At 55.9% G+C, this 13,085-nt stretch overlaps 1 protein-coding gene across 1 annotated transcript in view; it reads left to right on the plus strand.

The window, feature by feature from the left end:
- The window catches only part of LOC140473491 (uncharacterized), a gene marked incomplete at its 3' end in the record, with an annotated part of 90,153 nt that overhangs the window by 12,498 nt on the left and 64,570 nt on the right, over window positions 1–13,085 (plus strand). The window contains exons 9-13 of the mRNA XM_072567615.1: window positions 3,984–4,139; window positions 6,887–7,054; window positions 8,327–8,482; window positions 11,473–11,628; window positions 11,907–12,059. Coding sequence (XP_072423716.1) covers window positions 3,984–4,139; window positions 6,887–7,054; window positions 8,327–8,482; window positions 11,473–11,628; window positions 11,907–12,059 — 789 coding nt within the window. The remainder of the gene's footprint in view (window positions 1–3,983; window positions 4,140–6,886; window positions 7,055–8,326; window positions 8,483–11,472; window positions 11,629–11,906; window positions 12,060–13,085) is intronic.

Below are 13,085 nucleotides of genomic sequence, written 5' to 3' on the forward strand. Positions count from 1 at the left end.
CTCATCTCACAGAAAGGAGAGTGTACAAGAGAGGTGTAGTTCTGTGAAGGAGAGGGGTTAGCTCCCTGTGTGTGAGGGAGAGGAGGGTGGTCCTTGTGTGTATGTGAGAGAGGAGAGTGGTCCCTGTGTGTGTGAGAGGAGAGTGGTCCCTGTGTGTGTGTGAGGAGAGTGGTCCCTATGTGTGTGAGAGGAGAGTGGTCCCTGTGTGTGTGAGAGGAGAGTGGTCCCTGTGTGTGTGTGAGAGAGGAGAGTGGTCCCTGTGTGTGTGTGAGAGAGGAGAGTGGTCCCTGTGTGTGTGAGAGGAGAGTGGTCCCTGTGTGTGTGAGAGGAGAGTGGTCCCTGTGTGTGTGTGAGGAGAGTGGTCCCTGTGTGTGTGAGAGGAGAGTGGTCCCTGTGTGTGTGTGAGAGGAGAGTGGTCCCTGTGTGTGAGAGAGGAGAGTGGTCCCTGTGTGTGTGTGTGAGAGGAGAGTGGTCCCTGTGTGTGTGTGAGAGGAGAGTGGTCCCTGTGTGTGTGAGAGGAGAGTGGTCCCTGTGTGTGTGTGAGAGGAGAGTGGTCCCTGTGTGTGTGAGAGGAGAGTGGTCCCTGTGTGTGTGAGAGGAGGGTGGTCCCTGTGTGTGTGTGTGTGAGGAGAGTGGTCCCTGTGTGTGTGAGAGGAGAGTGGTCCCTGTGTGTGTGTGAGAGGAGAGTGGTCCCTGTGTGTGAGAGAGGAGAGTGGTCCCTGTGTGTGTGAGAGGAGAGTGGTCCCTGTGTTTGTGTGAGAGGAGAGTGGTCCCTGTGTGTGTGAGAGGGGAGAGTGGTCCCTGTGTGTGTGTGAGAGAGGAGAGTGGTCCCTGTGTGTATGTGAGAGGAGAGTGGTCCCTGTGTGTGTGAGAGGAGAGTGGTCCCTGTGTGTGTGAGAGGAGAGTGGTCCCTGTGTGTGTGTGAGAGAGGAGAGTGGTCCCTGTGTGTGAGAGGAGAGTGGTCCCTGTGTGTGTGAGAGGAGAGTGGTCCCTGTGTGTGTGAGAGGAGAGTGGTCCCTGTGTGTGAGAGAGGAGAGTGGTCCCTGTGTGTGAGAGGAGAGTGGTCCCTGTGTGTGTGAGAGGGGAGTGGTCCCTGTGTGTGAGAGGAGAGTGGTCCCTGTGTGTGTGTGTGAGAGGAGAGTGGTCCCTGTGTGTGTGAGAGGAGAGTGGTCCCTGTGTGTGTGAGAGGAGAGTGGTCCCTATGTGTGTGTGAGAGGAGAGTGGTCCCTGTGTGTGTGAGAGGAGAGTGGTCCCTGTGTGTGTGAGAGGGGAGTGGTCCCTGTGTGTGAGAGGAGAGTGGTCCCTGTGTGTGTGTGTGAGAGGAGAGTGGTCCCTGTGTGTGTGAGAGGAGAGTGGTCCCTATGTGTGTGTGAGAGGAGAGTGGTCCCTGTGTGTGTGTGAGAGGAGAGTGGTCCCTGTGTGTGTGAGAGGAGAGTGGTCCCTGTGTGTGTGAGAGGAGAGTGGTCCCTGTGTGTGTGAGAGGAGAGTGGTCCCTGTGTGTGTGAGAGGAGAGTGGTCCCTGTGTGTGTGAGAGGAGAGGGGTCCCTGTGTGTGTGTGTGAGGAGAGTGGTCCCTGTGTGTGTGTGAGAGGAGAGTGGTCCCTGTGTGTGTGAGAGGAGAGTGGTCCCTGTGTGTGTGTGAGAGGAGAGTGGTCCCTGTGTGTGTGAGAGAGGAGAGTGGTCCCTGTGTGTGAGAGGAGAGTGGTCCCTGTGTGTGAGAGGAGAGTGGTCCCTGTGTGTGTGAGAGAGGAGAGTGGTCCCTGTGTGTGTGAGAGGAGAGTGGTCCCTGTGTGTGTGTGTGAGCGGAGAGTGGTCCCTGTGTGTGTGAGAGAGAGGAGAGTGGTCCCTGTGTGTGTGTGAGAGGAGAGTGGTCCCTGTGTGTGTGAGAGGAGAGTGGTCCCTGTGTGTGTGAGAGGGGAGTGGTCCCTGTGTGTGAGAGAGGAGAGTGGTCCCTGTGTGTGTGTGAGAGGAGAGTGGTCCCTGTGTGTGTGAGAGGAGAGTGGTCCCTGTGTGTGTGTGTGTGAGGACAGTGGTCCCTGTGTGTGTGAGAGGAGAGTAGTCCCTGTGTGTGTGAGAGGAGAGTGGTCCCTGTGTGTGTGAGAGAGGAGAGTGGTCCCTGTGTGTGTGTGAGAGGAGAGTGGTCCCTGTGTGTGTGAGAGGAGAATGGTCCCTGTGTGTGTGTGAGAGGAGAGTGGTCCCTGTGTGTGAGAGGAGAGTGGTCCCTGTGTGTGAGAGAGGAGAGTGGTCCCTGTGTGTGTGTGAGAGGAGAGTGGTCCCTGTGTGTGTGAGAGGAGAGTGGTCCCTGTGTGTGTGTGAGAGGAGAGTGGTCCCTGTGTGTGTGAGAGGAGAGTGGTCCCTCTCTGTGTGAGAGGAGAGTGGTCCCTGTGTGTGTGAGAGGAGAGTGGTCCCTGTGTGTGTGAGGAGAGTGGTCCCTGTGTGTGTGAGAGGAGAGTGGTCCCTGTGTGTGTGTGAGAGGAGAGTGGTCCCTGTGTGTGTGAGAGGAGAGTGGTCCCTCTCTGTGTGAGAGGAGAGTGGTCCCTGTGTGTGTGTGACAGGAGAGTGGTCCCTGTGTGTGTGTGAGGAGAGTGGTCCCTGTGTGTGTGTGAGGAGAGTGGTCCCTGTGTGTGTGTGAGGAGAGTGGTCCCTGTGTGTGTGTGAGAGGAGAGTGGTCCCTGTGTGTGTGAGAGAGGAGAGTGGTCCCTGTGTGTGTGAGAGGAGAGTGGTCCCTGTGTGTGTGAGAGGAGAGTGGTCCCTGTGTGTGTGAGAGAGGAGAGTGGTCCCTGTGTGTGTGTGAGAGGAGAGTGGTCCCTGTGTGTGTGAGAGGAGAGTGGTCCCTGTGTGTGTGTGAGAGGAGAGTGGTCCCTGTGTGTGAGAGAGGAGAGTGGTCCCTGTGTGTGTGAGAGGAGAGTGGTCCCCGTGTGTGTGAGAGGAGAGTGGTCCCTGTGTGTGTGAGAGGAGAGTGGTCCCTGTGTGTGAGAGAGGAGAGTGGTCCCTGTGTGTGTGTGAGAGGAGAGTGGTCCCTGTGTGTGTGAGAGGAGAGTGGTCCCCGTGTGTGTGTGAGGAGAGTGGTCCCTGTGTGTGTGAGAGGAGAGTGGTCCCTGTGTGTGTGAGAGGAGAGTGGTCCCTGTGTGTGAGAGAGGAGAGTGGTCCCTGTGTGTGTGAGAGAGGAGAGTGGTCCCTGTGTGTGTGAGAGTGGTCCCTGTGTGTGTGTGTGAGAGGAGAGTGGTCCCTGTGTGTGTGAGAGGAGCGTGGTCCCTGTGTGTGTGTGAGAGGAGAGTGGTCCCTGTGTGTGAGAGAGGAGAGTGGTCCCTGTGTGTGAGAGAGGAGAGTGGTCCCTGTGTGTGTGTGAGAGGAGAGTGGTCCCTGTGTGTGTGTGAGAGGAGAGTGGTCCCTGTGTGTGTGTGAGAGGAGAGTGGTCCCTGTGTGTGTGAGAGGAGAGTGGTCCCTGTGTGTGTGTGTGAGGAGAGTGGTCCCTGTGTGTGTGAGAGGAGAGTGGTCCCTGTGTGTGTGAGAGGAGAGTGGTCCCTGTGTGTGAGAGAGGAGAGTGGTCCCTGTGTGTGTGAGAGAGGAGAGTGGTCCCTGTGTGTGTGTGAGAGGAGAGTGGTCCCTGTGTGTGTGAGAGGAGAGTGGTCCCTGTGTGTGAGAGAGGAGAGTGGTCCCTGTGTGAGTGGGGAGAGAGCGTCCCTGTATTTGAGGGAGAGTTGAGAGCGTGCCTGTATTTGTGATCGAGTGGAGAGTCTTCACTGTGTGTGGTGGAGAGCAAAGTGGTTTGTAAGAGCGTGAGATGTAAAAAGAATGTGGGTGTGCGGGGAGATGAGAAGAAAGTACAGTCCTTGTAGTGGATCAGCAATGATCTTATTGAGCGATTGGGGCAGTCCAGGTGATCTGAATGGTCTCCTTGTGTTCCTCGTCCTTGATGTTGTGAACTGTTAACCCTGTCCAGCAGCAGTTTAGTTTGAGCTCAGAGTTATGCTTTCCCCACAGAGGAGGCCTTTGAATGTCCAGCAGAATCTCGTCTCCAGCCCATTTGTCAGATGAAATTGGGATCTCAATGTTCCACTGATGACGACTGTGATATCTGGCAAAAGTGTTGTGAGACTGGATGTGGGAGGAGATGTGTCATGAGCTTCAAGCCTGGAGGTAAGGAGGAAAGATCCCCTCAGAGCCATGTCACTGTATCTGGGTGGGAGAGAGCTGTCTGTCTCAGACTCAATTCTCACATTCCTCTCCTGACGAACCTCACCATTCCCATCTTCCATGGTGTTCAGCTCATCGTGAACCACTGTAGTCTCTCTGATCTCTGTTCCCCCATCCAACCCTGAGTGTCAAATCCTGAGTCTGGTTCACACACCACCATGTAGGATTGGGAACACCCAATGGCACGCTGTGCAATACTGCCTCCTGCTGTACACACCCCATTATTGTCTTCAAATCCAGACCTGGACAACTGTGTCACCACCTCGTGATCAGCACCATTCGCTTATTCTGGGAACTCCTGCACACCCCTCTCGATCTCCATAATCTTGGCCAGCCCCCTAAACCCCAAACCGATCTCTGTCACCTCATCCAGCCCCAACAGCCCTCCCGATCTCTGTAACCCCCTCCAGCCCCACACCCCCTCCCTGTCTCTGTAACCCCCTACACCCCCTCCCTGTCTCTGTAACCCCCCTACACCCCCTCCCTGTCTCTGTAACCCCCTAAACCCCCACCCTATCTCTGTAAGCCCCTCCAGCCCCACACCTCCTCCCTATCTGTGTAACCCCCTCCAGCCGACACACCCTCCCTATATCTGTAACCCCCTACATCCACTATCTATCTCTGCAACCTTTTCAAGCCCCTACACCCCCACCCTATCTCTGTAACCAATCCAGCCGCACACCTCCTCCCTATCTGTGTAACCCCCTCCAGTCCCTACACCACCTCCCTATCTCTGTAACCCCCTCCAGCCCCACACCCTCTCCCTGTCTCTGTAACCCACATACCCCCTGCCTGTCTCTGTAACCCCCCCCACACCCCCTCCCTATCTCTGTAACCCCCCTACACCCCCTCCCTATATCTCTAACCCCCCTACACCCCCTCCCTATCTCTGTAACCCCACCATACCCCCTCCCTGTCTCTGTAACCCCCCTACACCCCCTCCCTATCTCTGTAACACCCCCCTGCACCTCCCCCTATCTCTGTAACCCCCCTACACCCCCTCCTTATCTCTGTAACCCCCCTCCACCCCCTCCCTATCTCTGTAACCCCCTACACCCCCTCCCTATCTCTGTAACCCCCTACACCCCCTCCCTATCTCTGTAACCCCCCTACACCCCCCTCCCTATCTCTGTAACCCCCCTACACCCTCTCCCTATCTCTGTAACCCCCCAACACCCCCCTCCCTATCTCTGTAACCCCCCTACACCCTCTCCCTATCTCTGTAACCCCCCTACACCCCCCTCCCTATCTCTGTAAGCCCCCTGAACCTCTCCCTATCTCTGTAACCCCCTCCACCCCCTCCCTATCTCTGTAACCCCCTACACCCCCTCCCTATCTCTGTAACCCCCCTTCACCCCCCTCCCTATCTCTGTAACCCCCCTACACCCCCTCCCTATCTCTGTAACCCCCTACACCCCCTCCCTATCTCTGTAACCCCCTACACCCCCCTCCCTATCTCTGTAACCCCCCCTACACCCCCCTCCCTATCTCTGTAACCCCCCTACACCCTCTCCCTATCTCTGTAACCCCCCTTCACCCCCCTCCCTATCTCTGTAACCCCCCTACACCCCCTCCCTATCTCTGTAACCCCCCCTACACCTCCTCCCTGTCTCTGTAACCCACCTACACCCTCTCCCTATCTCTGTAACCCCCCTTCACCCCCCTCCCTATCTCTGTAACCCCCCTACACCCCCTCCCTATCTCTGTAACCCCCCTATACCCCCTCCCTGTCTCTGTCACCCCCTACACCCCCTCCCTGTCTCTGTAACCCCCTACACCCCCTCCCTATCTCTGTAACCCCCCTACACCCCCCTCCCAATCTCTGTAACCCCCTACACCCCCTCCCTATCTCTGTAACCCCCCTACACCCCCTCCCTATCTCTGTAACCCCCTCCCTATCTCTGTAACCCCCTCCCTATCTCTGTAACCCCCCCTACAGCCCCTCCCTATCTCTGTAACCCCCCTACACCCCCTCCCTATCTCTGTAACCCCCTACAGCCCCTCCCTATCTCTGTAACCCCCCTACACCCCCTCCCTACCTCTGTAACCCCCTCCCCTCCCTCCCTATCTCTGTAACCCCCCTACAGCCCCTCCCTATGTCTGTAACCCCCCTACACCCCCTCCCTATCTCTGTAACCCCCTACAGCCCCTCCCTATCTCTGTTACCCCCCTACACCCCCTCCCTATCTCTGTAACCCCCCCTACACCTCCTCCCTGTCTCTGTAACCCCCCTATACCCCCTCCCTGTCTCTGTCACCCCCTACACCCCCTCCCTGTCTCTGTAACCCCCCCTACACCCCCTCCCTATCTCTGTAACCCCCCTACACCCCCTCCCTCTCTCTGTAACCCCCCCTACAGCCCCTCCCTATCTCTGTAACCCCCCTACACGCCCTCCCTATCTCTGTAACCCCCTGCAGCCCCTCCCTATCTCTGTAACCCCCTACACCCCCTCCCTGTCTCTGTAACCCCCCCTACACCCCCTCCCTATCTCTGTAACCCCCTACACCCCCTCCCTATCTCTGTAACCCCCCTACAGCCCCTCCCTATGTCTGTAACCCCCCTGAACCTCTCCCTATCTCTGCCACCCCCTCTAGCTCCAGTGTCTCTGCTGTCTGTGAGAGATGTTTCCCAGGGAAGGGTCTCTGTTGGATCAGCAGTTGTGGTGAAAGCTGTTTTTCTCTCTCTCTCAGTGTCTCCTAAAGGCCAAGGATCCACATGTCCGGACACGACCAGACTGCATTATGTCTGTCGGATGAACTTCACCGCTCCCTGCGATGGAGACGATTCCTGTGGTCACTGGGCATCGTGCTGTAAGACGGAGTGTGGACCTCGATGTGTGTCACAGTGGTTTGCGAGAAGTAAGCCCCTCTCACCCCGAACCTACGCTACCCCAGCAGGTCAGAGGACCAATAATCCCCCCACATTCAGTGACAGGGTCTCCTTTGCATGGGAGGGCAGGGCTTTGTCAGGCTAGACCCGCTGTGGTGTGGACACCGGGCTGTAAGTCCCACTCCAGCATTCCGGGATAAACATAGCCTTGTTAGCAACAGGAAAGGTAGCTTTGTACAGGGACGGCTGTGTCTCCCAAGCTTGACTGAGCCTGTATTTTTGAGAAAGTGAGAAAGGTGATTGGTGAGGGCAGGTCAGTGGGTGTTGTCGATAGGGATTGTAACAAGGCCTTTGACAAGGTCTCTCATGGTAGGCCAGAACAGAAGGTGAATATACACGGGATCCACACACAGTGAGCTGGTAAGATGGATCCACAACTGGCTTAGTGACAGAAGCACAGAGAGTAGCAGTGAAAGGGACTGGAGAACCGTGATCGGTGGTGTCCCACAGGGATTTGTGCTGTGACCCCCTTGCCATTTATCAGATATATAGGAGGAGAATGAAGGTGGCCCCCCCGATGAATATGTTCGTGATCGTCACGCAGGTTAGGGGTAGCTGTGGATACGAAGGAGGATTGCCCGAGGACAGAGCAGGATGGAGATAGACCAGAGGATTGGGTGAAGAGATGGAGTGTAATCTGAGCAAATGTGAGGTGATGCGTTTTGGGAGATCGAATAAGCCTGGTTTGTTTTCACGTGAACATGGAAAGGATGAGAGTCGACCTGATAGAAGGTTCCTCACTTACAAACCGAATGTATCGCCTGGTCAGTTTTACTTTCCCAGGACAGAAATGTCAATGACTATAGGAGCACAGATTTGGGGTAAAAGGGGAGACCGTGGGAGGCAGGTTTGTTTAACACACAGGGTGGTTAGTATGTGGAAAGTGCTGTCACGGGGGGTGGTGGAGGCAGGTACAGGAGCGATGTTGAGGAGGCACCTTGACAGATTGAGGAACTGGTAGGGGATAAAGGGATGTGAAAACCCAAGAGATAAAACGTTTTCAGGAGTTTATCACCATGGAAAGGGGAAAGTGATGCTGTCAGAGGAGGAGAGCAGTTGGAGGGAAAGAGGGAAGTAACAGTAAGTGAGAGGGTTATTGCAGAGGGTGGGCAGTAGAATGAGCATTCCCTGGTTTGGGAATGGGGGGAGGGTGGGGAACAGATGGGGAAGGTGTGAAGGAGTATGTGAAGGGCCCTGTGTGGGACTCTGTAACTGTGTCTGTCCTACCTTCCCATTGACAGAGCCTGCTGACCAGTGCCCAGAGGAGGACACCCTCTCCATGTTCTGTCAGATCAGCACCGGGCGTTCCTGTAATGACAACGGGGACTGTGATGGATACCACTCGTGTTGTGATGCTGGCTGTGGGAAGAAATGCATCCCAAAGTGTTTCACAGGAGGTGAGAAAGAGAGAGAGAGACAGAGAGAGAGAGTGTGTGAGAGAGGGAAACACATCCAATGTGCCGGACATAGACAGTATCCAGGGAGTACAGATTCCCCAAGGCCATCCTGGAATCCCGGCTCTGATCCCTCCTCCCAGGTTAGCGAGGGATAGGGGCTCGGCAGAACAGGACCCCGCTTCTAATCCCTGTACCTGGTAAGGGATGGATCGTGGTGTGACACAGACTGGGATCCTGTTCCCGATCCCTGTCCCTGTGTTAGGGAGGGATCGTGGTGTGACACAGACTGGGATCCTGTTCCCAATCCCTGTCCCTGGGTTAGGGAGGGATTGTGGTGTGAAACAGACAGGGATCCTGTTCCCGATCCCTGTCCCTGTGTTAGGGAGGGATTGTGGTGTTACACAGACAGTGATCCTGTGTTCCCAATCCCTGTCCCTGGGTTAGGGAGGGATTGTGGTGTGAAACAGACAGGGATCCTGTTCCCGATCCCTGTCCCTGGGTTAGGGAGGGATTGTGGTGTGACACAGACTGGGATCCTGTTCCCGATCCCTGTCCCTGGGTTAGGGAGGGATTGTGGTGTGAAACAGACAGGGATCCTGTGTTCCCAATCCCTGTCCCTGGGTTAGGGAGGGATTGTGGTGTGAAACAGACAGGGATCCTGTTCCCGATCCCTGTCCCTGGGTTAGGGAGGGATTGTGGTGTGACACAGACTGGGATCCTGTTCCCGATCCCTGTCCCTGGGTTAGGGAGGGATTGTGGTGTGACACAGACTGGGATCCTGTTCCCGATCCCTGTCCCTGGGTTAGGGAGGGATTGTGGTGTGACACAGACAGGGATCCTGTTCCCGATACCTTCCCCTGGATTAGGGAGGGATTGTGGTGTGACACAGACAGGGATCCTGTTCCCGATCCCTGTCCCTGGGTTAGGGAGGGATTGTGGTGTGAAACAGACAGGGATCCTGTTCCCGATCCCTGTCCCTGGGTTAGGGAGGGATTGTGGTGTGAAACAGACAGGGATCCTGTGTTCCCAATCCCTGTCCCTGGGTTAGGGAGGGATTGTGGTGTGACACAGACAGGGATCCTGTTCCCGATCCCTTCCCCTGGATTAGGGAGGGATTGTGGTGTGACACAGACAGGGATCCTGTTCCCAATCCCTGTCCCTGGGTTCGGGAGGGATTGTGGTGTGACACAGACAGGGATACTGTTCCCAATCCCTGTCCCTGGGTTAGGGAGGGATTGTGGCGTGAAACAGTCTGGGATCCTGTTCCCGATCCCTGTCCCTGGATTAGGGAGGGATTGTGGTGTGACACAGACAGGGATCCTGTTCCCGATCCCTGTCCCTGGATTAGGGAGGGATTGTGGTGTGACACAGACAGGGATCCTGTTCCCGATCCCTGTCCCTGGGTTAGGGAGGGATTGTGGTGTGAAACAGACTGGGATCCTATTCCCAATCCCTGTCCCTGGGTTAGGGAAGGATTGTGGTGTGAAACAGACAGGGATCCTGTTCCCGATCCCTGTCCCTGGGTTAGGGAGGGATTGTGGTGTGAAACAGACTGGGATCCTATTCCCAATCCCTGTCCCTGGGTTAGGGAGGGATTGTGGTGTGACACAGACAGGGATCCTGTTCCTGATACCTGTCCCTGGGTTAGGGAGGGGTTGTGGTGTGACACAGACAGGGATCCTGTTCCCGATCCCTGTCCCTGGGTTAGGGAGGGATTGTGGTGTGACACAGACAGGGATCCTGTTCCCGATCCCTGTCCCTGGTTTAGGGAGGGATTGTGGTGTGACACAGACAGGGATCCTGTTCCTGATACCTGTCCCTGGGTTAGGGAGGGGTTGTGGTGTGACACAGACTGGGATCCTGTTCCCGATCCCTGTCCCTGGGTTAGGGAGGGATTGTGGTGTGACACAGACAGGGATCCTGTTCCCGATCCCTGTCCCCGTGTTAGGGAGGGATTGTGGTGTGACACAGACAGGGATCCTGTTCCCGATCCCTGTCCCTGGATTAGGGAGGGATTGTGGTTTGACACAGACAGGGATCCTGTTCCCGATCCCTGTCCCTGTGTTAGGGAGGGATTGTGGTGTGACACAGACAGGGATCCTGTTCCCGATCCCTGTCCCTGGGTTAGGGAGGGATTGTGGTTTGACACAGACTGGGATCCTGTTCCCGATCCCTGTCCCTGGATTAGGGAGGGATTGTGTTGTGAAACAGACTGGGATCCTGTTCCCGATCCCTGTCCCTGTGTTAGGGAGGGATTGTGGTGTGAAACAGACAGGGATCCTGTTCCCGATCCCTGTCCCTGGGTTAGGGAGGGATTGTGGTGTGACACAGACAGGGATCCTGTACCCGATCCCTGTCCCTGGGTTAAGGAGGGATTGTGGTGTGAAACAGACAGGGATCCTGTTCCCGATCCCTGTCCCTGGGTTAGGGAGGGATTGTGGTGTGACACAGACAGGGATCCTGTTCCCGATCCCTGTCCCTGGGTTAGGGAGGGATTTTGGTGTGACACAGACAGGGATCCTGTTCCCAATCCCTGTCCCTGGGTTAGCGAGGGATTGTGGTGTGACACAGACAGGGATCCTGTTCCCGATCCCTGTCCCTGGGTTAGGGAGGGATTGTTGTGCAAACCACACAGTATCCTACTCTCCAGGAATATGAGTACACCCTGTTTGGATGTTGTGGTCTGTCTGATGCCTCTGTTCCATCACAGTTAAGTCGTCTGTCTCTCCTCAGCCCGTTCTCTGTTCCCACTGTAGGCCACGAGAGAGGAATTGTGTGTGAGCTGTCTGGAATACTGCGGCAGATCATGGAGTAGTGTTGTGAAGGCTGAGTTGTCCCACCCTCTCTCCAATTCCCAGCTTCCTTCACAAGGCACTGGGCTCCATTCTGTCAGTGAGATGGGAGAGTGGGGTGTTTATCTGTTAATTCCACAGTCACAAGTGATTTGTTGTCTGATTCTGTCCCCCATCTCCCTGTGTTTGTCTTCACAGAGAACGGAACCTGTCCCATTGCAAGGAGGCTGACGATGTTGTGCAACACGACCCTGGGAAAAGACTGCAAGAACGACACGCAATGCGACATGTGGCAGAGATGCTGCCTGGCCAAGGGCTGCGGTGGGAAATGTGTCCCAACATTCATCAGTAAATGTGAGTATCCATCACCGCGGTGCCTCCCACAGGTTTGTGTGATAATCCCGAATGTGCTGAAGAGGACCAATGTGAGCAGTGTAGAGTGAGCTTTACACTGTACCTATGAGCATGGTGTCTCTGTCCTGGTAGTGTTTGATGAGTCGGTGCTGTAGAGGAACCATGACTCTGTATCTAATACCACTGTCCGTGTCGTGGGAGTGTTTGATAGAGTACAATGGAAACATTACACTGTATGTAAACAAATTGACCAAGTGAAACCTTATTCTCTCCTTCAGTTTTGCTAAAGAAATGCCCAGAACATTCCCGTGTGTCTTTTCACTGCAAGAAAAACAGGACTCGATCTTGTGAGGATGATGATGATTGTCCTTCCTATGAACAGTGCTGCGAGATTGGATGTGGCAAGAAATGTGTCTCCTCATTCAGGCAAGGTAAGGATTAGGGTCTGACAGAGTGTCAGCAGGGGAATGGTCTGGGGCAAGATAGTTCAGCACAACGGAGACGGCAGGGTACAGACTGAGAGAGTCCCGAGAATGCAGGGAGCAGACTGAGAGAGTCCCGAGACTGCAGGGAGCAGACTGAGAGAGTCCCGAGACTGCGGGGAGCAGAGTGAGAGAGTCCCGAGACTGCAGGGAGCAGACTGAGAAAGTCCCGAGACTGCAGGGATCAGAGTGAGAGAGTCCCGAGACTGTGGGGAGCAGAGTGAGAGAGTCCCGAGACTGCAGGGAGCAGACTGAGAGAGTCCCGAGACTACAGGGAGCAGAGTGAGAGAGTCCCGAGACTGCAGGGAGCAGACTGAGAGAGTCCCGAGACTGCAGGGAGCAGAGTGAGAGAGTCCCGAGACTGCAGGGAGCAGAGTGAGAGAGTCCCGAGACTGCAGGGAGCAGAGTGAGAGAGTCCCGAGACTACAGGGAGCAGACTGAGAGAGTCCCGAGACTGCAGGGATCAGAGTGAGAGAGTCCCGAGACTGCAGGGAGCAGACTGAGAGAGTCCCGAGACTGCAGGGAGCAGACTGAGAGAGTCCCGAGACTGCAGGGAGCAGACAGAGAGAGTCCCGAGACTACAGGGAGCAGACTGAGAGAGTCCCGAGACTGCAGGGAGTAGACTGAGAGAGTCCCGTGACTGCAGGGATCAGAGTGAGAGAGTCCCGAGACTGCAGGGAGCAGAGTGAGAGAGTCCTGAGACTGCAGGGATCAGAGTGAGAGAGTCCCGAGACTGCATGGAGCAGACTGAGAGAGTCCCGAGACTGCAGGGAGCAGACTGAGAGAGTCCCGAGACTGCAGGGAGCAGACTGAGAGAGCCCCGAGACTGCAGGGAGCAGAGTGAGAGAGTCCCGAGACTGCAGGGAGCAGACCGAGAGAGTCCCGAGACTGCAGGGAGCAGAGTGAGAGAGTCCCGAGACTGCAGGGAGCAGACTGAGAGAGTCCCAAGACTGCAGGGAGCAGACTGAGAGAGTC

The sequence above is a fragment of the Chiloscyllium punctatum genome, unplaced genomic scaffold (assembly GCF_047496795.1).
Source record: "Chiloscyllium punctatum isolate Juve2018m unplaced genomic scaffold, sChiPun1.3 scaffold_623, whole genome shotgun sequence".
Classification (NCBI taxonomy): domain Eukaryota; kingdom Metazoa; phylum Chordata; class Chondrichthyes; order Orectolobiformes; family Hemiscylliidae; genus Chiloscyllium; species Chiloscyllium punctatum.